Below are 24,208 nucleotides of genomic sequence, written 5' to 3'. Positions count from 1 at the left end.
TACAATAACTCACAATAATATTCTGATGAAAATTATTATATTTTCATGACAGTGTATAAGGCAACCCCCAACACAAGTTCAATTTAACTGAGGGTCCCTCCAAACAATAAGTGCAGCACCTATTTGAAAGACGACTGGAGGGGAGACAGCCACAGTAAAACAAACTTATACATTCCTGCTCTAACTCCATAACCCTCACCCTCTAGCTCCAATGTCTACTTGTTCCATTGCCCCCTCTACCCCATACCGTACTCCCCCAGTGCTGCAAGTCTCCCTATTCCCCACCCCTTTGTCACGACCAGTGTCCTGCGTACAAAAGGCAGGCAGCAGCCCTTTGCTGGCTGCTGTTACCTGATGTTGTGACCCAGGTGTTACCGAGAGAGAGAGAGAGAGGCGCACAATCACGCACGCAGGGCCTGCGATGATAGTCTCAGCTTGGCTCAAACTCACCAGTGAGCCAGAGGGGGTTTGGGGGATGGTGGGATGGGCAATGAGAACCAGCATGGTTTTTAGGCAAAGAAAGGCAGGGGATCGTGGAATCACAGGAAGTTACAGCGCGGACAGGCAACACTTAGCCCTTTGTGCCTGTGCTGGTGCTTTGAAAGAGCAGTCACAGCCCCACATCCCGGCCTTTTACCTCCCCCCGTAACCCCCGTAAAGTTCCTCATCCAACTCCTTTTTAGAATTATCCACGGGATCAGCTTTCACCACCTTTTCAGATTAAGCATTCCAGATTCCAGATCCCAACAACTCCAGGAGTGATAAAAAAATTCCCATCCCCGCCTCGAGATTTTTTTTTTTGGCCAATTATTTGAAATCGGTGACCTTCGATTATGGAAGCACATGACAAACGGGTCAATCTTTATCTAGTCTGTCAAAACCTCTCATTAGCTTGAAAACCTCTATTAAAGCCACCCCTTAACCTCCTCTCTGTTCCGAGGGGAGTTTTCCAACCTCTCCTCATAAACTGAAGTCCCTTGCCCCTCTATTTGTAAATAAAGGCTTGCATTTATATAGCACCTTTCACCACCTCAGGATATCCCAAAGCGCTTTACGCCCACTCTTGAACTGTAGTCACAGTTGGAAAAGTGGGTGTAAGGCACTTTGGGGTGTCCTGAGGTGCTATTCAAATGCAAATCATTCTCTCAAAATGTGCTGGAAGAGGAGCTTCGGTGGGATGATGGGCCCCTTTTTAACCCAGAGTTCAGTTCCTGCCCATATAGGACTTTTAATATGACAACGTGCTTGCTGGTGCCATTGTATTTATAGTGTGGCATGTAATCCTAAACCCCATTGTCTCAGTGTGCCAGTGTTTACACTGGTGCCTTCACTTAGAATCAAACTTGGCAAGTCATGAAAGCACAACACAGGAGCCTCATTACAAACACTCTCCGATGTATTGTGTGCGCGCGTCTCTGCCCGGCAGCAAGCCCTGGCTGCATTGCAAAGTGACTGCCTCGTGTGCTCAGCTTTGCACAGCCCGCCAGACAGCAGGCGAGCATCCACCGTGTGGTTTTGCTCCTGAGTCCAAGATTCATTGCCCTGTCCCTTTCTGAAGTGATTTTGTCTCTCTGGGGGGGCATATTCAGCTGTTTCCACCCCCCACCCCACCCCCTGCCTCCCCCTGCTTCTCGATGACAAGTGGGCAACTGGCAGTGGAAATCATACAGGAAAGAGATCAGGCAGGCAGAGGGTAAACTGGTGGCAAGGTCAGGCAAATTCTGATGTTGTAAACAAACAAAGGAATAATCTCGCAGCCTCTGCACTAAGGAGGTGTACGCGTGCCTGCACGGGTGGGCCTGCATGGGTGGGCCTGCACGGGTGGGCCTGCACAGGTGGGCCTGCACGGGTGGGTGCAAGTTTGCACAGATAGACACAACTGCACACGTGTTAAGTGTAAGTGAGTGTACGTGCAAAAGGGTTTTTTTTTTTGCTTCATTCAAGGGATGTGGGCATCACTGGCTGGGCCAGTATTTATTGCCCATGTCTAATTGCCCTCGAGAAGGTGGGGGTGAGCTGCCTTCTTGAACCGCTGCAGTCCATGTGGTGTAGGTACACCCACAGTGCTGGTAGGGAGGGAGTTTCAGGATTTTGACCCAGCGACAAGTGAAGGAACGGCGATATATTTCCAAGTCAGGATGGTGAGTGGCTTGGAAGGGAACTTCCAGGTGGTGGTGTTCCCATCTATCTGCTGCCCTTGCCCTTCCAGATGGTAGCAAGTCTTGGGTTTGGAAGGTGCTGCCCAAGGAGCCTTGGTGAGTTCCTGCAGTGCCAGGGTGTTTGCTTTCATGCTCGTGTGCACACAACCCCTTCCTGCCTGGGTTTCCGCTATGAGCTCTGCCCAGGTGATCACCTATTTGCCCGAGTACAAACAAAGAAAATCTGCTATCGTCCCAAACACAAAGCCAGCTGGCTGGAGCTCCTCCTGTCCTGAGCCCTCTCTCCGGAGCCAAGCGGCCGACAGGATGTGCCCAGCGCATGGTCTTTGGCTGGCTGGGACTCGCAACCCCAGAGGCCCATTCTGACCTGGCACAAACAGGAGGAGAAGGTTTAGTTCCAGGATCAGGGAGAGGGATCAGCAGGAACTGGGTTCCAGGTTAAAGCCTCTCCATCCAGAAAGGACTGCTGAAGCTCAAAGCTTACAGAGCGAGTATGGCCAAGCGATCTGCCTCCATGCTGAAAAAACTAAGCGACAGAATGTTTTTGGACTATCGGATGAGGCAAAAAGCTAACTAGCTTCATAGTGACTTGGATCAGGATAGGAGATGATTTTCTGTCCAAATTCCTCATCAACATCGGTCTATAGAACAGTCCCCGCTCTTCCAAAATAAAAGGTGAAAGCGCCCAGAGACATCTTGCTTATCATGAAAATGAAAGAACTGTCTGGCCATATTCTATACCTGCTACGTATTTCAAAACAGGTCTTCCATTTCTACAGCATCTTTCACAACCTCAGGATATCTCAAAGGACATGGCAGCCAATTTGGTACATTTTGAACGTCATCACTATTGTAATGAAGAAGGAAACACAGCAGCCGATTTACTACACAGCAAGCTCCCACAAACAGCAATAAGATAATGATCAGAAAATTTGTTTGAGCCCCTTTGGTTGACAGATAATCAGCTTAGTCACGGCGGTGGGGGGGTGGGGGGTGGAATAACTCCCCTGCTCTCCTTCAAAACGGTGGCTGTGAAATCTTTCCCATCTCGGGGACTCGGTTTGATGTCTCATCGGACAGATGGCACCTCTGACAGTGCAGCGCTCCCCCAGCACTGCAGCGGGAGTACCAGCTAGCCTAGCCTAGATAAGACGTTTTAAGTGTCTGGAAGGCTTAAACCTGCAACTGGATGTCAAAGATTTACAGACCAGGGACATTACCCGAGCGGAACACTCTCACTGACGTGGGCTAACAGGGTCGAATAGCTTGTTTCTGTGTCATGCACCTTATGGTCATTGCCGCCATTACTGAGAATTACTGAGTATTTGAGGGTTACCTTGAGGCCTCCACAGGTCAGGCAGGCGGTGAAGAGGACCCGACCCACCCCTGGGTAAGGGCCGCACATCTCGCAAGGGTCCGCCGATCCCGCTCCCGGCATCCCGGCTCCGACGATCGAAGCCGCCTCACTCCCCGCGGCATCCGGCAGTGGCCCCTGCGGCTTCGACGGAGTCCACCTCGGCAAGACGTCCACGTACGGCTCACCAGCCGGGTCCCTGGCACCTTCCAGGGCAGAAGGAAAGCTCGGGCCCCTCTCCGTGCCCTCGGCCACCCCCGGAGGCGCAGGGGCCTGGTCCTTTAAGGTGGGGGGAAGCGGAGCCACAGGCGGGACCTCCTTCAGCGCCGCGGCCTGTAGGACGCTCCTGGGCGTGTCGTAGTGGTGCCGGAGGGAGCTGGGAACCTGGTACTCTGAAGCGGGAGCGGGAGGGGCCGGGACCTCGCAGGTGCACAGGGTCCGCTCGGCGGGCAGGTTCGACGGGAGGAGGCTGAGCAGGGAGCCAAACTCGTCGCTCTGGCAAACGTCCAGGCTCCCCGCGTAGGACGAGAAGCTCCCGGAATAGGAGGAGGAGGAGTGGCTGGCCGTGGCAATCCCGCTGTCCGAGGAGCTCTGGCGGCCCACCTCCTGCAGCCTCCGCGACCGGGGCGGCTTGGCCGGGGGCTTGGACCCCCGCGTGACCTCCGCGTAGAGCTTCTCCTCGGCCGGGCCCAGCCCCCTGGCCCCCGTGCCCAGCGGGTGACCCTCCTGCAGGCCGCCGGCCGCCGGCTGCTCCGGCCACAGTGTGAGCCGGCTCCCCAGGCTGGCGCTGTCCGACTGGCTGGCGTCCGAGGACTCGGTCGAGCTGGACAGACTCCTGTCATCCCCTGGATCAGGAACAAAAAACAAAAACAAACAAAAGGTAAATAAAAACATCCACTGCAAACCGTCCGGATGAGATGAGATGGCGTCAACAGCAACGCCAGGTGATCACTGGGCTCCTGGAGCTGAGCGAAATCACCCCCCCTCTCCCCCCTCCCCTCCTGAATGGCCCCAGGCCCCCTGCAGTGCATCCAATTGTTCCAAGCCCCAACCGTGTGCATAAGGAAGCTATTTGACTACAGGTGCATCACCCGACCAATCCCACATTTACCTGGTGTCTACACGTGCCGGTTTTCTGGCAGGATCACTGGATAATGCTCAGGTAAAAGGGAGGGGGAGGAGGAAGAGAAAGACTGACACTTTTACAGTGCCTGTCATGATCTCAGCATGAAAGTGCCTTACAATGGAGTGGAACCACTGTTGTAATGTAGGGAAACAGAGGCCAACCTGCGCACGGCAAGCTCACCACCAACAGGAGGCAGTGACGAAGTAGTCAGCTTTTGTGAAGTTGGCTGAGGGATAAATATTGTCCTGGAGTTCTGCTCATCTTTGAAATATAAATACCCGAGGTGGCGGGGGGCAGATGGGGCCTCGGTTTTAAAGTCTTGACACAAAGACAGCGCCTCTGAAAGTGCAGCACTCCCTCACTGGGTATATCAGTCTAAAATGTAAGTCTTTCAGTCTCTGGAATAGGGCTCGATCTGACAATACCTGATTCAGAGGTGAGCGTGCGAACAGAGGCGATTCATGGTTGTTAAGTTTGACATGACGGGGTGAGGGGTGGGGGGGGAAGCAGAAATTAAAAATTAAGCCAAGAGGTTCAAACACTTTCTACTAACCTCCACTGCTTTGCCGACTGGACTGTGACAGAAGACTCAACCGTTTCTCCAACTCTAATGCTTCATGACTGATCTTCTCCTCCAGATAGGCCGGGCTCATACTGGGATCTATGATTCAAATGGAGAACAATTAAAAATTTTGCCACAAAGGTAGTCTGATTGCGAGAATCAGCCTGGCATCAATAACCCCCAGCGTAATTATCCTGGACACACGGTCTCCAATGTTTCTTTCTTCAAAGCCAGAGCAGTCCTGGTTACCCTCTAGGCTAATGAGGCACCGTGCCAATTTTCCACCACTCAGTTTGGGCAGAGACGAGAAAGGAAGAGTGTCCCCAACAGAAATTTAATTCTTTGTTGGTAACGTGGCTGCACACAGTAACATCACTATTCCCAACCAGAATGGATTTGACTCAGCAATTCACTTGGTAAGTGACACCTGGAGATTGCACAGCCGAGGGGGGAGATTGTAGCATATTGGAAATGTCATTGGGCCAGTAATTTAAAAAATCGGCCCAGGCTAATGCGCTGGGGGCACGGGTTCGAATCCCACCATGGGGTAGCTGGTGGAATTTAAATTCAATTAATGAGAAAAGGGGCGGGGGGAAATTCTGGAATTGAAAGCTAGTCTCAGTAATGGCGACCATGAAACTATCAGTTGTTGTAAAAACCCGTCTGCCTCACTAATGTTCTTTAGGGGAGGAAATCTGCCATCTTTACCTGGTCTGGCCTACATGTAATTCCAGATCCACAGCAATATGGTTGTCTCTTAACTGCCCTCTGAAATGACCCAAAGGCCAGGCAGCTCAGGGACAATTAGGGATGGGCAACAAATGCTGACATTGCCAGCAACACCCGCACCCCATGAAAGAATTTTTAAAAAGTGACTAGAATTGCACATAATGTGTGTGTAACCATCATTCACGGCTACAGCATGTATCATCTGCAAGATGCACTGCAGCGACTCACCAAGGCTCCTTCGACAGCACCTTCCAAACTCATGACCTCCACCACCTGGAAGGACAAGGGCAGCAGATGCACGGGAACACCACCGCCTGCAAGGTCCCCTCCAAGTGACGTCAGGTGAATGAGAAAAGAAGCAGCACGAGGGAAAACTTTTTCTTTTTAAACAGCAAGTGGTTTGGATCTAGAATGCGCTGCCTGAGAGTGTAGCGGAGGCAGAGTTAATCGTGGCTTTCAAAAGGGAATTGGATGATTTTCTGAAGAAAGAAGATTTGCAGGGCTAAGAGGAAGAGGCAGTGGAGCAGGACTAGGTGAGTCCTTCCAAGCTGTAACCGTTCTATGACTCTCTCTCTCACTAGCTCTCTCCTGATGGATGAATTACTCACCCCAATCTCATTCCCTTACCTCAACCCTCTCCCCTCTCCCACTACCTTACCAGCGCTGCACACAGCGGCATCACAAGTCAGAACTAGGATGGAGATGACTGGTTAACTTCCCCGCCAATCCTGGAAACCTCCACCTGACAGCAACATCGGAAACACAGCGGGTCTCCCCAGAAGGAACTTGAACCCACAGCCTGCTGAGCCAGAGGCGACAGTGCTAACACAAAGTGCTCAGTTACTGTTGAAGTGCAGTCATTGCTGGAGCATAGGAAACGCATAGCGTTCAATGTAACGGTTGTAAAATCTTTCCCACTTTATTTTGGCCGGGAAAAAAACAGTTCTTCCTATGCAGTACCAGTACCTGCAGTAATTATACAGCCTGGATTCTGGGCTAGTTTCAAGGCCATCAGCAGCTCTGTCTATCAGCCCCCACTTGAAAAATGAACGCCCCTGTACGGCTCATAAGATTGGGATGTTTTCATCGTTGCCTACTTGGAACTAGCATCTTAGCATCTTCATAGCATCTTCACCAGCGGTGGGAATGTCACTGAATCAGTAATCCAGGAGGCCCAGGCGAATGCTCTGGGGACACAGGCTCAAATCCCACCCACTCCCAGGGCAGCTGGTGGAATTTAATTTCAATTAATAACTCTGGAATATAAAGCTAATCTCAGTAATGGCTACCATGAAACTGTCATTGTTTGCTGTAAAAACCCATCTGGTTCACTAGTGTCCTTTAGGGAAGGAAATCTGCCCTCCTTACCTGGCCTGGCCTACATGTGACTCCAGACCCACAGCGATGTGGTTGACTCTTAACCGCCCTCTGAAATGTTCAGTTCAAGGGGCAATTAGGGATGGGCAATAAATGCTGGCTTTGCCGGTGATGTCCACATCCCATGAAAACACGGGCTACATTAAATCACTGCCAATTGGGTTGTCAAGGGCCTTAACTGGCTTGTTAATGAACGGCAGGCGCAGCTCCTGCTCCCACGCCTGCCCGCTGAGCGGAATATCACGCGAGTGCGCAATGACGCAGGATGCTCGCCTGACGTCATCGCGCATCACTTTACGCTCGAGGGAGTCGGGCACGCGCCCATCTGGCGAGCAAAAAATTCTGCCCCAGGTTTCAGAGTTTCAGCAGAGACTCCATCTGCTCCAGAGGCCTTGTTGTTGTTTAACTGTCGAATGGCTTTTTCAACTTCACCCCGGACCCAGAGTAATGTCAAGACCAAACTGTACAGGGCACTGAGGAATGGCGTCATGGACATTCAAGTCGAAGGCAGATCGAGTGTCGGCTGAGGAGTTCTTCAAAATGCTCTTTCCAGCGGACGCTGACTGCCTCCCTGACCTTGATGAGCTCCCCCTCCACACTTGGCTCTCACATTACACATTAATCCCTTACACACTCTCTCCCTTCAACAGAAACTATCCAATGGCCCACTTGAACTTTCTGACACCATCAGGCAGTGTGTTCCACATATTCATCACCCTCTTGAGTGAAGCACCTTAAATCTAAACTCTCTTCTCTCTCTGAGATATCAGCCTATGAATGTCTTCAAAAGGGGAATTTGCTTAGAAAAGAGGGACAATAAAAACATAGGAGCAGCAAACGGAGCAATGGGATTGGGCCGGGACAGTGGGATTGGGCATTATTGTTGGGGAGGGAGTTGAGGACACTTTCTGTGATAGATTTTGCTGAATAAAGTCCCACATGTTCTTTCCTCACTCCTGAACTATTCTACCTTGCCAAGGTCGAAATGAGGTTAGAAAGTGCATTGTTTCAATCCCTTTCTTCTTTTTCCTTTAACCCCGATCACTGGACACCACCCAACAAAGAAAGATGAACCCACTTTACATCCATTAATTCTTTTAACAATATGCATTTAAAGTATTTCATGTTCTAAGAAAATAATTCTTCCAATTCCTCCCTTCAATTATAATTGAATCAATACGCATCAATATCACAAAATAATCTGATATGTTTACCTTCCAAAATCTGTTTGATTCCTCTGTTATCTTTTTTTATACTAGTGACAAGCACCAACTTTCCAAGCCTCTCATCAGAAATGTAACTTCTGACTTTTGGGGAGGATTCCAGTAGATCATCATCATTTCCTTTCCAGGCTTTAGGTTTTTCTATAACTCCTCAGATACGGAAGCAGTCCATGTCCAAATGCAGCAAGACCTGGGCAAGCAAGGCTTGGACCGATAAGTGGCAACTAACATTCGAGCCACACAAGTATCAGGCAATGACCATCTCCAACAAGAGAGAATCTAACCATCGCCCCTTGACAGTCAATGGCATTACTATCACTGAATCCCCCACTATCAACATCTTGGGGGTTACCATTGACCAGAAACTGAACTGGGCTAGCCATATAAATACTGTGGCTACAAGAGCAGGTCAGAGGCTAGGAATCCTGTGGTGAGTAACTCACCTCCTGATTCCCCAAAGCCTGTCCGCCATCTACCAAGGCACAAGTCAGGAGTGTGATGCAATACTCCCCACTTGCCTGGATGTGTGCAGCTCCCACAACACTCAAGAAGCTCTACACCATCCAGGACAAAGCAGCCCGCTTGGTTGGCACCCCATCCACAAACATTCACTCCCTCCACCACCAAAGCACAGTAGCAGCAGTGTGTACCATCTACAAGTTGCACTACAGGAATTCACCAAGCCTCCTTAGACAGCACCTTCCAAACCCACGACCACTACCATCTAGAAGGACAAGGGCAGCTGATAGATGTAAACACCACCACCTGGAAGTTCCCCTCCAAGTCACTCACCATCCTGACTTGGAAATATATCACCGTTCCTTCACTGTCGCTGAGTCAAAATCCTGGAACTCCCTTCCTAACAGCACTGTGGGTGTACCTACATCATATGGACTGCAGCGGTCCAAGAAGGCAGCTCACCACCACCTTCTCTATTGCCCATCCCTGGTTGCCCTTAATGCTGGCCCAGCCAGTTAAGCCCGCATCCCGTGAGTGAATTAAAAGAACCTTAAGGGCAATTAGGGATGGGCAACAAATGGCTTTTCCAGCAACCATCATACGAAACAATAAAAAGGGACAATGATATCCCGGCCATAACCTAAATATATATCAAATGCCACTTCCTTGATCTAATATTCAATATGCCACATGTAAAACCCTGAATCCTACAGCCCTTTCTTTATACAATTTTCATAATGTACATTGAACCCCACTTTTGGGGTCCTCAGGGGGGACAGAATCATCGTCCACATCCAGCAGAAATCCACACTGCCAGCCAGCACCACCCTGCCCCCAGGCTATTTTCCTGACAGTGGCATAGCGGGCGGAAAGACAACCAAGTTAAAGACACAAGGCCAGTTAACAGAGGCTGACTGGAATTATCCAGTTGGCCTGTGCGCCTGTACAGCACCAGGGGCAGAGCAGCACCCCACCCCACTCTCAGCCAGCAGGGCTTTGAGTCCCTCCCCTTCTCCCTGGCCACGGCTACAGCTACAGACCGCCCGGTGTAGGGGCCCTCCGCAAAAGGTGGCCCAGCTGCTGTGCCCATTTTGTTTTTTATTAAGTTAAAAGTTCAGAAACTAGCCGAAAGGATGTCTCAAGATGGAGGCACCCTCTCTGCCTCTTAGCTGAATAGCAGGCTGCAGCTCCTTCCCTGATGGATGGCCTCCTGTTGGCCCTCTAGCTTTTGAGACCCACCCTCTTTCTTTAATTGGACAGTAGGCACACTCTCTGGCCACTCATTGGCCAATTCAGGGGAAAGAAAATCATTGCCGGGCAGCTGTTCCTCTCACAGCGTGGGGGTCAGAAACCCCATGCAACCCTGGCCTCGGGGTCCTGAACCCAACCGGAAATCCTGCCCATGATTTCTGTCCACTGGACAAGGGCCAATATATTTTCCCAAATGTAGCTTATATGGATTTCAGCAAAGCCTTTGACAAGGTCCCACAAGAAGGCAAAGGCACATGGGATACAGGGTAATTTGATAAGGTGGATTCAAAATTGGCTTAGTTGTAGGAGGCAGAGGGTGATGACAGAAGGATGCTTTAGTGACTGGAAGCCAGTGTCCAGTGGCGTACCACAGGGATCTGTGCTGGGTCCTCTATTATTTGTCATTTCTATAAACGACATAGATGACTATGTGGGGGGTAGGATTAGTAAGTTTGCGGATGACACAAAGATTGGCCGGGTGGTTAACAGTGAGGTTGAATGTCTTGGGCTACAGGAAGATATAGACGGGATGGTCAAATGGGCAGATAAGTGGCAGATGGAATTTAACCCTGAAAAGTGTGAGGCGATACACTTTGGAAGGAGTAATTTGACAAGGAAGTATCCAATCAACGGCATGACACTAGGAAGTTCTGAGGAACAAAGGGACCTTGGCGTGTGTCCATAGATCTCTGAAGGCAGAGGAGCACGTTAGTGGGGTGGTGAAAAAGGCATATGGAACACTTGCCTTTATCAATCGAGGCATAGATTACAAAAGTAGGGAGGTCATGTTGGAGTTGTATAGAACCTTGGTGAGGCCACAGCTGGAGTACTGTGTGCAGTTCTGGTTGCCACATTATAGGAAGGATGTGATTGCACTGGAGAGGGTGCAGAGGAGATTCACCAGGATGTTGTCTGGGATGAAACATTTAAGTTATGAAGAGCGGTTGGATATACTTGGGTTGTTTTCATTGGAGCAGAGAAGACTGAGGGGTGACCTGATCGAGGTGTACAAGATTATGAGCGGTATGGACAGGGTGGATAGGGAGCAGCTGTTCCCCTTAGTTGAAGGGTCAGTCACGAGGGGACACAAGTTCAAGGTGAGGGGCAGGAGGTTTAGGGGGGATGTGAGGAAAAACTTTTTTTACCCAGAGGGTGGTGACGGTCTGGAATGCACTGCCTGGGAGGGTGGTGGAGGCGGGTTGCCTCACATCCTTTAAAAAGTACCTGGATGAGCACTTGGCACGTCATAACATTCAAGGCTATGGGCCAAGTGCTGGTAAATGGGATTAGGTAGGCAGGTCAGGTGTTTCTCATGTGTCAGTGCAGACTCGATGGGCCGAAGGGCCTCTTATGCACTGTGTGATTCTGTGATTCTGTAATGGATGAGAAAACGCCACAGATAAGCAGCCAAAAACATCTCACAGAGAACATCCTTCTTCCCTCTCGGGATAGAGCCACATTTCCCAACAATTAGTGAGCACATCAGCAGGAATACTGTAGAGGTTTCCCCACCCTTAAATGGCTCAGTGCTCTGCGCGCTCAGCTCAAAACCAGAACGTTGTGGATTCAAGCCCCACTCCAGAGATTTGACCCCATAACCGAGGCTGCAGTGCCGAGGAAATGCCGACTGTCCGAGTTCCTGCTTTATGGATGGGACATTAATCCAAGGCCCCGTCTGCCCTCTCAGGTGGGCATAAAAGATGCCATGATGCTGTTTGAAGAGCAGGAGAGTTCTCCCCAGTGTCCTGCCAATATTTATCCCTCAATCAATGTTAGCAGAACAGATTCCGTGATCATTCAGCTCAGTGCTATTGTGGAATCTTGCTGTGCAGATTGGCTGATCTTGAGATTGGGACATTGTATATGTTATATTACAACAGTAACTGCTCTTCAAAAGTACATCACAGGCAGTCAAACGTTGTGTGAAAGGCGCCAAATAAGTGAAAGTCTTAAGACTTTCATGGACGCAGAATATTTAGTGATGGTATTTAATTGAGAGTTAAGTGTTTTAGGATGTCCCGGGGTTATGAAAGAAAGGTGAAAAGTCTATTTCTTTGCACATATATTCACTTTAATACTAAGAAAGCCACCTCTCCCCATAGTTAACACGAGGACCAATTCCACAATTGTCATCAAGGGAGTTAGCTGTTTATAAAGATAAGCTCCTGATTCATCTCCTCCCTACTAACTGAATGCAGTTCAGCCTTTCTCGGTCCAGCCCTGTAAATTCACCATCACTGGAATGAGGAAGAAAAGCGGCGCATTTTCAATTTGTTCCATCACTGAAGCCTTGGTTAGAAATGGGCTTAAATGTCAAGGTAACCCCAATTCTGTGTTAACAGGGTTAAATAAACCTGCCCTTACCTTCACCCTACCAAGCCACAGTGTTCTATCCAATACCCGCTAGTCAGGAGCCAACTCATTTTACATGTTGACAAAAGCAACATGGAGACCCATTCAACAAACATTGTTCCCACACATCCATCCTCCGAACACATCCCATAACAACCCTCGAATGGTGGAGCAGGCTCGAGGGGCCGAGTGGCCTCCTCCTGTGCCTATTTCACACGTTGACATGTAAGAAACTTATGGGCTATCGGTCAGTGATAAACCAATCTAGTACAAAGACCTGGATGTGGGGGGTGGTGGCTGTGGGTGGGGGGGGAAAAAAAAGAGATGTGGATTTAAGCCCCCATTTTAACAGCATCCTTGGCAAGTTCAGTATTTACTCCCCATCCCTAATTGCCCTTGGGAGGGTGATGCTAAGCAGCCATCGTCTTGAATAAAACTGAGTGGCTTACTAGACCATCTCAGAGGGCAGTCAAGAGTCAACCACATTGCCTTGGGTCTGGAGTCACATGTAGGCCAGACCGGGTAAGGACAGCAGATTTCCTTCCCTAAAGGACACGAATGAATCAGATGAGTTTTTACAAATATGGCTACCATTACTGATACTAGCTTTTTATTCCAGGTTTATTTATTAAATGAACTTGAATCCCCCTAACTGTTGTGGTGCGATTTGACTCCTGCCTCTGGATCATTAGTCCAGGTCCCTGAAAAAACGTGTTGGGAGGGGGTCTATTGTCTATTTTACACCCCATACCTATACTTGGGCTCCATTAAGGTCGACGCAGAGTAAAATAGGGCAGGGGAGATATGGATGTTTAGCTAAAATGTCAAACCCAGACCGAACAAAGGGGGTGAGATTAAAATTGGATGGCGAGTCAGCGGATTTGAGAGCGATGATGTCCGAGGCCTAGCAAGCGGAGACGGAATGGGGGAGAAAGGGAGACAATGAGGGCAGCGCGTGCAATCACTGCTACTGCCGTGGTTCGTACAAAAGTTACCACGGCTTGCTCCAAGCTTTTCACATACTTGCTGCCCACTCCTGGGACAGCATAGGGAGGGAAACGTGTGGGCCGAGGGTACAGAGTACACTCCCCCCATCTGTAGGGGGAAACAGAAAATGGAACAGGCCATTCAACCCCGCAAGCCTGCTCCAGCATTAAATTAGATCATGACCCCCATCAAATCCATCTACCCCACCTCTGCTCCGTGTCCCTGGACTCCCTTAGCCTCCAAAAATCTGTCCCAGTCCCAAAGCTTCCATTGTCCCAGGATCCACAGCCTTTTTTGGGGGGGTGGGGGTGGGGGAGATTTCCAGATCTCCACTCCCCTTTTTGTGAAGAAGTGCTTTGTGATTTCACCTCTAAAATGACCTGCCTGGAATTTTAACATCAAGTCCTGGCTTTCTTGATGCTCCCAGAGAAAATCGTTGCTAATAGCAACGCCAACAACCAATGTAAGTTAATCAGTCAAGCTTGTAATGTGGCTCATTTACACTTGCTAGAAGCGACATACATTCATACACAGTGACTCATTCTCCACAAGCAAAAAGGAATATGTTCAAGCCGTGTGCACTTTTAGAATTACGCAAAAGCTTGGGGGAGCCTGTAGTTCCCTTTATATTTCCCCATGGCAACACCTCGGCCAGAGTCAACTTGCCAACCAGTCAGCAGCCTTTTCTCCTGCAGTATAAATTGTTGTGATCGTTTGAAATTTGGCACTCTTGCGTTTGTCCTGTTGAGTGCGAGATGAAAAGCTTCAGCAACATGTCTCTCTTTTCAGCCATATTCAAGCTCTTTATTGCCAAATCACTTCTTGAAATAGTTTCTCTGTATCCTCCTCAATAAATCCTTTGAACATTTTAAAATCCTCGCTCAAATGACCCTTCAATCTCCTAGGAGCAAAAGGAATACAAAGGATTCTCCTCCATTACTCATCGAGCCCACAGCTAGAATTTATAGCACAGAAACAGGCCATTCAGCCCAACAGATTCGTGCTGTTGGTTATGCTCCACAGCAGCCTCCCCCCCACCCCTTTCCATTCAAGTCACAGAGGTAGTTGTGGGGGTGGGGGAAGGACAGAGAGCAGTTCATTAATCCTGGAAAACTAGTGCACATTAACTCCATCCCTTATTGTCGAACCCCTTCCATTGCAGCTAATCAACTTAAATGAGTTTCTTTAAAAGTTAAAGTTCACGGTATATTTAGAGAGACAGGCATATCAGACGAAAATATTGCAGCAGCGATTTCTTCAGTTGAAGGCAGCATGTAGAAAATAACTCTGGGTGCAGAGAGTTGTCCGCACTACAAGTACTGGCCCTGCCCTCAACCTGTGAAGGGTCTTGTCATTCCACCTCTAAGCTCGCCATATGATCTCACATATAACCTCAACGGAAGGAGAATTTCTGATCTCACTGTCTCAATTCAATACCCCGCCCAGGGGTCCAACAATCCTCCCTGTTTTTAAAGAGCAAAAAAGGGTTTAATTTAAATGGGCTAGCGTCTGCCTACATTTGGCACACAGGGGAATGCAGTAAGGAGGCAACACACACGGGAAAGGATCACCGGCGGGGAGGGGAATAAATAAATAAATAAATAATTCAACCAGGGGCCCAGGATTCGGTTTTGCTTCATTTAAACGTTGGGATGGAAATCAAGGATAATTAAAACACAACAAATTCTCTTTTGTTCCTAAAAATCAGCTTAATTCCTCACACACACACACACACAATATAAACACAAAAACATGTCAAAGAACTAAAATCTAGTGGATCTCCTTCCCTCTCTCCCCCCTCTCTCTCCAACCCTCCTACTCCACTCAGTTCCCCTCTCCCCCGCTCCTGCTTCCACTCAATCCCCACCATCTCTCCTTCTGTCCCTTCCCCTCCACTCCCTCTGCCCCTACAACTCAGTCCCCTCCCCTCACGCGAGTTATGGATAGAAACAATAAGCCTGCCAGTTTCCTCGGTGCTGTTGTTGTTATATACTTCCTATATTAACCTGGCAGGGCTGGTCGCAGTCCAAAGGGTCCTTTGGTTGTCGAGATCCCTCGGACGATGCAGTCAAAGAGGAAACTGATCCGTTCGCCCTCAGTACAGGACAGACAGAAAACACCAGCCCCTGTGCAGAGAAACAGAGAAGGCAGCTTGTTTATTTTATTCTCCCACACATGGAAGGACATTGTTAAAAGCACATGAAGGGTGGGAGGGCGAATCCCGTCAAAGTTTACATCGAACCTCCCCCCCCCAAAAAGTTATGCAGTGCAGCCTGAGAAAACTCATGTCCCAGTCACCGTGTATCAACAAGCTGGTTTGGTTTACTGATCATTTAAGGACAGTGGACAAATGAAGAGATATTTCTTCTCATTCGCTACTAGACCTAATAAACTAAGATGCAGAATTAAAATGATAAAGGATGTAAACGCGTTGGAAGCAGTTCAGAGAAGGTTTACTAGATTAATACCTGGAATGGGCGGTTTGTCTTATGAGGAAAGGTTGGACAGACTAGGCTTGTTTCCGTTGGAGTTTAGAAGAGTAAGAGGTAACCTGATTGAAACATATAAGATCCTGAGGGGTCTCAGGGTGGATGTGGAGAGGATGTTTCCTCTTGTGGGAGAATCTAGAACTAGGGGTCACAGTTTAAAATTGAGGGGTCGCCCATTTAAAACAGAGATGAGGAAAAATGTTTTCACTCAGAGGGTCGTGAGTCTTTGGAACTCTCTTCCTGAAAAGGCGGTGGAAGCAGAGTCTGAATATTTTCAGGGTAGAGGTGGATAGATTCTTGATAAGCAAGGGGGTGATAGGTTAATCGACGGTAGGTGGGATGCAGATTTCAGGGTTCTATCAGATCAGCTATGGCGGAGCAGGCTCGAGGGACTGAATGGCCTTCTCCTGCTCCTTGTTCGTATATTCGTATTATTTCCATAAATCCAGAATATATATAGTGCACCCATCACCATGAACCCTGCCGTCACGCTCCTTTCCTCCTCTCCATATCCTTCCCCTATATCTACCAAAGAGTTACGAAGCAGACTGCCCAGGGAGGCGATGGAAGCAATCAGCCAGTCAGAAGGTTGAACTCAAGCCCCACTCCAGAGTCTAATAATCCAGGTTGACACTCCAGGGCAGTACTGAGTGAGTGCTGCACTGTCTGAGATAACAAACCGAGGGCTCCAGCTGCCCTCTCCAGTGAATCAAGGATAGTCTGTTGTCCCCAGTATGCTGGGCCAATGTTTACCCCTCCAATCATCAGCACTAAGAAAACATCGGGGTTTTGTCACAATGCCGATCGAGGGGCCTGGCTGCTCGCAGTTTGGTCGCCACGTTTGTGGGGTGACCGGATTTTCAAAACATCAAACTGGGGCACGTTCCAAAGCCTTGGGAAGGCATCTGATGACTGGCATGCTGGGTGACCAATGAGAGGAGTGTAGGGGAGGGGCAGTTGAAGGTAGCTGGTCAAGTGATGACATCTTAAATTGGCATAAACGCTAAACGGTCATGAAATAAAGCGAGAGAGAGAAGAGAAAAGAGAAGCAGAGAGAGAAAAGAGAAGCAGAGAGAGAAAAGAGAAGCAGAGAGAGCAAAGAGAAGCAGAGAGAGCAAAGAGAAGCAGAGAGAGAGAAAAGAAGCAGAGAGAAAAGAGAAGCAGAGAGAGAAAAGAGAAGCAGAGAGAGAAAAGAGAAGCAGAGAGAGAAAAGAGAAGCAGAGAGAGAAAAGAGAAGCAGAGAGAGCAAAGAGAAGCAGAGAGAGCAAAGAGAAGCAGAGAGAAAAGAGAAGCAGAGAGAGAGAAAAGAAGCAGAGAGAGAGAAGAAGCAGAGAGAGAAAAGAAGCAGAGAGAGAGAAAAGAAGAAGAGAGAGAAAAGAAGCAGAGAGAAACTTGTGACCAAACCAGCATATCATTTCTGAGGGGACAGTTGTGTTGTGAGATTGGTGTTAATGTAATTGCATTTAACGTGAGGGGGGTGTTGGCAGTGCAGCCTTGCCATGGCCTGTGCTGCAGCCCCTGTGCCCCCGGGACTGGCCACCACTCCCCGTGCCGGCTGCCCTCTCTCTCACTCACTCACTGACTGGCTGGAGCTGCTGTCCACTGGCACCGGCACTAAGCATTGCCCCTTGAGCAGTGGCTTCTGTCCGTTCTCTCTCTCTCTCTCTCTCTCTGTGGCAGCCGGGCCCAGTTCACGGGGACGGGGTTTGTGTGGTGTCTGCAGTGGCTCCTGATCGCCCGCCGCCCCCTAGGTTTGAGACTGCCGCAGCTCGACTGCACCAATCGGCGCCCGCTCCTCTGACTGGACGAAGCTCCCTCGCGTGAGCCAGCAGCAGCCAAAGGCTTTTGTTACAGCCCCTTGAATTGCTCCATTTCCTGACGTTGGCTGGGCCCCTTTAACAATTTACAATTTTTTAAAAAAGGAATCTAACTCTTCCTACAAACAAAAAAGTTATGCTCGACTCTCCTGGGTCTACGTTGGATATGAAATTGAACACGGTGTTGGGGGAGGGGGGGCGGTGCTGGTTAGGGGCCCCTGAGTGGGGCTGAAAACCTGGACATCTGAACAATCTGGAGAAATAAAAAAAAATAAACGGTCTAGACACTGGAACGCCGAGCGGAAAAACCCAGACCGGTCCCAGCCAAAGCAGGACGTCAGGTCACCCGGCACATCTCCTACATGGCCACGCTTTGAAAGCACTTCGCTTCGGCACACCCTGGGGGCGGGTGGGGGGGGGGGGGGTGAAAAGGCGCTATATAAATGCAAGTCTCTTTCTTCCTTACTGAGGGCTTTTGCCAGCTGTACAGGCCCACACAACACCAGGCTGAAGGGGCCAGGACGGGGTGGAAGGAAAGGTCGGGTGCCCAACACGTCGACAAAAGCCTGGGGTGGCCCGCCAGGGTGCACCTCTGCCTCCTGCACATTTTTCCTAGAAAACAGGTTTAAAAGTGGAAAGCTGGAAGTGCCCAGCAGGCCACGTGTTCGGGTTACAAGGATCAGCGTCGCCTCCCGGCGAGCGGCTACAACACTGGTCACTCAGCAAGTCTTTGGAATGGCTGGAATGCATCTCTGCAACGCCAAGCAGCTGTTTAATCGGCTGGGATTCGAAGCCTGTGGAGACAGGGGGTGGGGGAGTGAGGGATGCAATGTCGGCCGGTCATAAATATAGTCTTATCCTTAATGACCGTTCTCCCAAATGAAAGCGACAAGGGCTTTTTAAGATAAATTCAGGCTTTCCACCCCCACCACCGCCCCCCCCCCAAATAATTAAGCCAAATTTTCCATTCTGGAGACTAAGCGCGGGGAAATCGGAGAGATTCCCGTTGGTCAGCGGGCCGGATTTATCCGACTGATTTTCCCCGCTTTTCGGCTCATTAATTATGCGTCAACGAGCAGCTGGTCGAATCGCGCGGCAGGGATTCGCTCGTCCCGCCATTACCTCATTGTGGGGGAGGGGGTCGAAGGTCCAGGCGCCATATTTAATACGGCACCCAGACAGACGCTCACTCGTTTCAGGCCCGTGCGCGGTGTCAATTTCCGCTTCACCATTGGCGCCCAAAACGTGCAAAACCCTCGGCTCAGCGAGGCTTCCGTGGGGGATTCTCCCGGGAAAGGCAGGGGAGGCCCTCTTTCCAAGGGATGGGAGCAGGAAGTCCTCCCACCCAAGCACGGCGGCCTGGGGAGGGGGGAGGAAGTCACCAGCTCTCGTGGCCGGGGTAAAAAGGGCCACCCTGTGAACGATCTGACGCGCTCCGCCAAGGTAAGTGGACCTTCTCCTCACTCCAAACTCACTCTCATAAGGGCCTCAGACAGACTAAAAGGGTCAGAGTCCACAGGGATGTCACACACTACCGTCAGACGAGACTGCCGCTTTAAGGATCACCATCTCACATAAGATCCTGCACAAAACGGCACCTTAATCCCTTAGTGGGGAGGGCTTTGTAGACACAACAGGCCTGCAAGTTTCTGAGCTGCTCTTTCACCCATAGTGCGCACAGTCAATCCAGCGCGCGCTCTGTGCAGGACAAGATCTCTCACAACCAACGAGAGACAGCAAAGACCGGAGAGGGTACCCCCGAGCTTAGAGCATGCTCCTCTCGTGAGAAGTGAGCTCACTGGCAAGGACCAGAGGTCATTACTGCACAGAAGGCGAGATCGGTCTCCTTCAATGAGCCTGTAAGGGTCCATCCAGTCCACTCATTGTCCTCATGTTGATGTGAGTGACTTATCAATGTTGGAGCAGCCTAGTCGATCATTAATTATCTCTTTTCTCTATCAACAACCAGCAAGAAAATGCAGAGGAAGACCATCAGCGAGCACCTCAGCCTCAGCCCCCAGGAGCACCTCAGATGAGGAGGCAGAGGGATCATCGGAGGAAGATGCATCACCGCGTTAACCCGCACCCTCCACACACTCTGTCGGTGGCTCCTGACTCCAGAGTAAGCTCAGGATCACAATCTGGTGATCGCCTCACCGACACGCGTCCACAGCAGGCAGAGGTAGAGGCAGCCGAGGTCTCTATCACTCCGGAGCCCAGGCCCCTGCAGAGTCCGAGTCTGATAATGAACTTCTGCAATTGGCCCCCCACCGAGAGAGATGTTGGGAGATGCAAAGACAGGCAGGGGATCATCAAGCAGGGTTGTTAGAGCTCGTCACCGGACTAGAACGAAGGATGGCGGAGTCTGTCCATGGTCTGTCTGATGTCATAGCTCCAGCAAGCGAACGCATTGAACTCTCCATGGGAGGGGGGCGGCCACCATGGAGTCCCAGATCCAGCAGTCTTGGCCCGGTTTGTGCTCAGAACAGCACAACATCACTCCAGCCATGGCAGTGGCTCAGCAAGGAAGGGACGGGGCAGCTCGACTTCCCTCCAGGTGCCCCTTCTCCACAAGGGTGTCAGGGAGGGGTCCTTGGCCACCCAAATGGGGGAGAAGGAGCGTCAGCCAGACACCCCAGGAGCATCCGCCCAGGACATTCCAAGAGTATCCTACCCCTCCAAATCCCCTCTGCCTGTGACCCCCATCAACTCCAGGAGATCAGGCCAAGGAGGGTGCACCTGCCCTAGAGCAGGAGACTCTTAGCAAACCGGGGCTATCCATGCCTCAGGGCCTCCAGAGGACACCCGCCAGTATTCCCAGACAACAGGACATAGCAGACAAAGGCTACCTCCACCTTTGCTGCGGATGTCAGGGCTGCACCTAGACGTAGAGTTAGAAAAATTAAGAAGTTCTGAATGCACAATGGCGGAACAGTTGTTCATTCACTGTATATAATCTGCACTATTGTAAATATATTTCGGATTTATTCCTCTCCAAGTCTCAGGTATCGAACGGTTCATCGGTGTGACACATGAACCCCCTCTAATTATCTCCCACCTGGTTCTTCCATTCCATTAAGTCTCACTCAGTCTCATCACAGTGAATCACCTTTCGTTCCACATCAGCGATGTGAACAAAGGCATATCCTGTATGAAAATGATGGCTGGACAAAGCACATGTAACCCTTACATCTCAGGCAGACATTATGTGACCTCAGGAGAATTGGTCATTGAGGTTAGTGATTCTCCTAACAACGGCGCACTGAAGTCTGTAGTTTGTGGATGTTACAGGCATCTATCACAACCAACGTTGGAGTCTTTCACCCAAGTACACTTTGCAATGGCGTTTATTTTATGACTGACTTTTTGGGAAAAGTGGTATTCATCGTTGACCACCGTAGCCTTTCATGCCTCCATGCAGTGGTTTTCTGTTGTTGAAGGATGAATGTTATTCCTTTCTTAGTTCCCACTCTCCCCATCCAAGACACTGAGCGACGGGAGTTTGTTCCACTTGGCGACATTTGAAATGCCTGCGAGGGGAATGAGTGTGCGATGTCAGAGGTGTGCGCTCATCCTGATGAAGCTGTCTACTTACCTGTGGAGGATTGTACTTTGCTCCTGAATGGCTGCCTAGCGACACTTCACCGATTCCCTCTGCGGAGTCACAGAACGAAAATTGATGTGGAATTAATTTTAGGACTGTGAATTCATTGACTTTGGGTTCATAGAAAGGATTGGCCTTTCTGAGGTGGTGCTGCAGTCCCGACAAGGTCTATGAAAGTGACGCTCTGGCACATCTCCTGAGTGCTTGGCAGGATCTATGAAAGGATTAAGTTAAGTTATCATTGACTGCTGTGTCCAAAACCGACTAGGCCACATCTCTCCCAGGTGCCAAGGCAATGCAGGATGTAAACTTGGCAGGCTTCCAACGAACGCAGGGTAATGGGTATTTGTCAATAATCAAATGATGGTCCTGCTGAGCCATTCTCTGTGTGTGGACAATGATGACATAACTCGCAGCTTGGCGTCCATACTGTTGTGTGACAGATCACTGTGCCCCAACGTCCAATAGCATCTTGGGGCTCGGCATCAAGATGCGGCCTGTGCATTAAATCATGCACGAGGGCTGGTGTCTGGAGAGATGGTGCTGTCCAGATGTAGCTCCCTCACGAGATGGTCAACAGCTAAGCAGTGAGGATTGTTTTTCCTCCTAGCAAGTCGGCTGTAACCTGCTGTCTCACTGCAATGAGTGCATCGAGGTGTGCAATAGCCTCCTGAAGGATGCCATGGCCACTGACTTGTTGCCTCCATGGTGGAAAGGACCGTACTATGCATAGTTGCTCAAGGATGTGCACCGGTGGAGTGCTTATCCCATTCCACAGCAGTCACGTGGCCCCTGAGCTATTGTGCCATCCAAGGATGACCCCATCGTTAGGGTTGAAGGTGACTTATGCTTCCTCCATGACCACTGAGATTGATGACATTTTGTGGGTGGTGTTGTGTGCCCTGCATCAAAGCATAAGAAACTTGCACTTGTAACAGCTTGTCTTGACCTTATTCCTCTTGAAATCTTGTAACAACCTTATAGCTAGAGGGCACATCTGCCACGACGTGCCCATACAATGGTATCCTCATGTGACTCATCTGAATCTTCACCCTCTTAGACTCAACCCCTTCCAAGCCCTCCTCTTCAGAGAAGACATCTAGCTCCTCAATGTCTCCCTCTGGCAACACATTCCCCCACCCACTTTGCAGCACTAGGTTGTGCAGAGCTACAAACAGCGATGTTGCGGGATACACTCTGCAGCAAGTATTGGAGAGTCCCGCTTGACTGGTCCAAACATCTGAAACACATCTTTAATCAGGCTACTAGTCTGCACTGTTAAGGACCTTGTGGCTCAATGTGCAGCATTAGATCTCTCTTCAGATGCACTCTGCGGCTGATGAACGGGTGTCATTTGATAAGTCTTTTGGGCGTATCCCTTATCGGAAGGTCAAGCTCTCTAAGCATCAAGGTCCCTCAAAGATCTGAGAGACCTGGGAATGACTCAAAACGTATGAGTCGTGTGAGCTCCCTCCCACAAACCTGCTGGGTCTGCTTTGCGACCACAAATTAGCTGAAAGTTCAAGAGAGAGTTGAATCCTTTTCTGTTAATGAATCACTCAGGCTGCTACCAGGGAGCTCTTTAAGGCCGCATGTGTGCAGTCGATGGCGCCCTGCACTTGCAGGAAGCCTGATACCGAAGCCAATCCCACAGCTCTCAGCCTGGCTTGCTTCATCCACGTGAAACTGCATGGAATGGTGAGCTTTAGTGAAAAGAGCATCCGTCACCTCCCTTATGCATTTGTGTGTCGCTGATTGTCAGATTCTGCAAAGGTCCCTCATGGAGCCTTGGAAGGATCACAGGCAAAGAAGTTCAATGCACGGTAACCTTCAAAGCAACTAGTATGGAATTCCCTCCAAGTCTGTGGGGTGTGACTTCCTCACCTAGAATGTGAGGAATATGAGCTAAGCGATCCCACAACCAACAGATCAGGTCTAAGCTCTGCAGTCCTGCCACATCCAATCGTGAATGATGGGGGACAATTAAACAACTCACCGGAGGAGGAGGATCCACAAATATCCCCATCTTCAATGATAGAGGAGCCCAGCACATCAGTGCAAAAGATGAGGCTGAAGTATTAGCTACAATCTTCAGCCAGAAGTGCTGAGTGGATGACCCATCTCAGCCTCCTCCGGAGGTCCCCAGCATCACAGATTCCAGTCTCTAGCCAATTCAATTTACTCCACATGTTATCAAGAAACAGCTGAAGGCACTGGATAGTGCAAACGCTATGGGCCCTGACAATATTCTGGCAATAGTACTGAAGATTTGTGCTCCAGAACTTGCTGCACCCCTAGCCAAGCTGTTCCAGTACAGCAACAGCACTGGCATCTACCCAGCTATGTGGAAAATTGCCCAGATATGTCCTGTACACAAAAAGCAGGACAAATCCAACCCGGCCAATTACCACCCCATCAGACTACTCTCGATCATCAGTAAAGTAGTGAAAGGGGTTATCTACAGTGCTATCAAGCAACACTTGCTTAGCAATAACCTGCTCACTGACACCCTGTTTGGGTTCCGCCAGGGCCACTCAGCTCCTGACCTCATTACAGCCTTGGTTCAAACATGGACAGAAGAGCTGAACTCCCGAGGTGAAGTGAGAGTGACTGCCCTTGACATCAAGGCTGCATTAGACCGAGTGTGGCATCAAGAAGCCCTAGTAAAACTGGCGTCAATGGAAATCAGGGGGATAACTCTCCACTGGTTGGAGTCATA

The 24,208-nt window shown here is 49.8% G+C and overlaps 1 protein-coding gene across 1 annotated transcript in view; it reads right to left on the bottom strand.

Annotated features, from left to right (window-relative positions):
- Positions 1–24,208, bottom strand: part of dok7b (docking protein 7b) — a 97,108-nt gene that overhangs the window by 54,392 nt on the left and 18,508 nt on the right. Inside the window, exons 5-7 of the mRNA XM_078557346.1 lie at positions 15,586–15,705; positions 5,193–5,300; positions 3,496–4,358 (exon numbers count right to left, since the gene is read on the bottom strand). Coding sequence (XP_078413472.1) covers positions 3,496–4,358; positions 5,193–5,300; positions 15,586–15,705 — 1,091 coding nt within the window. The remainder of the gene's footprint in view (positions 1–3,495; positions 4,359–5,192; positions 5,301–15,585; positions 15,706–24,208) is intronic.

The sequence above is a fragment of the Cetorhinus maximus genome, chromosome 2 (genome assembly GCF_964194155.1).
Source record: "Cetorhinus maximus chromosome 2, sCetMax3.hap1.1, whole genome shotgun sequence".
NCBI classification, from domain to species: domain Eukaryota; kingdom Metazoa; phylum Chordata; class Chondrichthyes; order Lamniformes; family Cetorhinidae; genus Cetorhinus; species Cetorhinus maximus.
The sequence above is the reverse complement of the archived record's forward strand: the minus strand, read 5'-3'. Positions and strand labels throughout refer to the sequence as shown.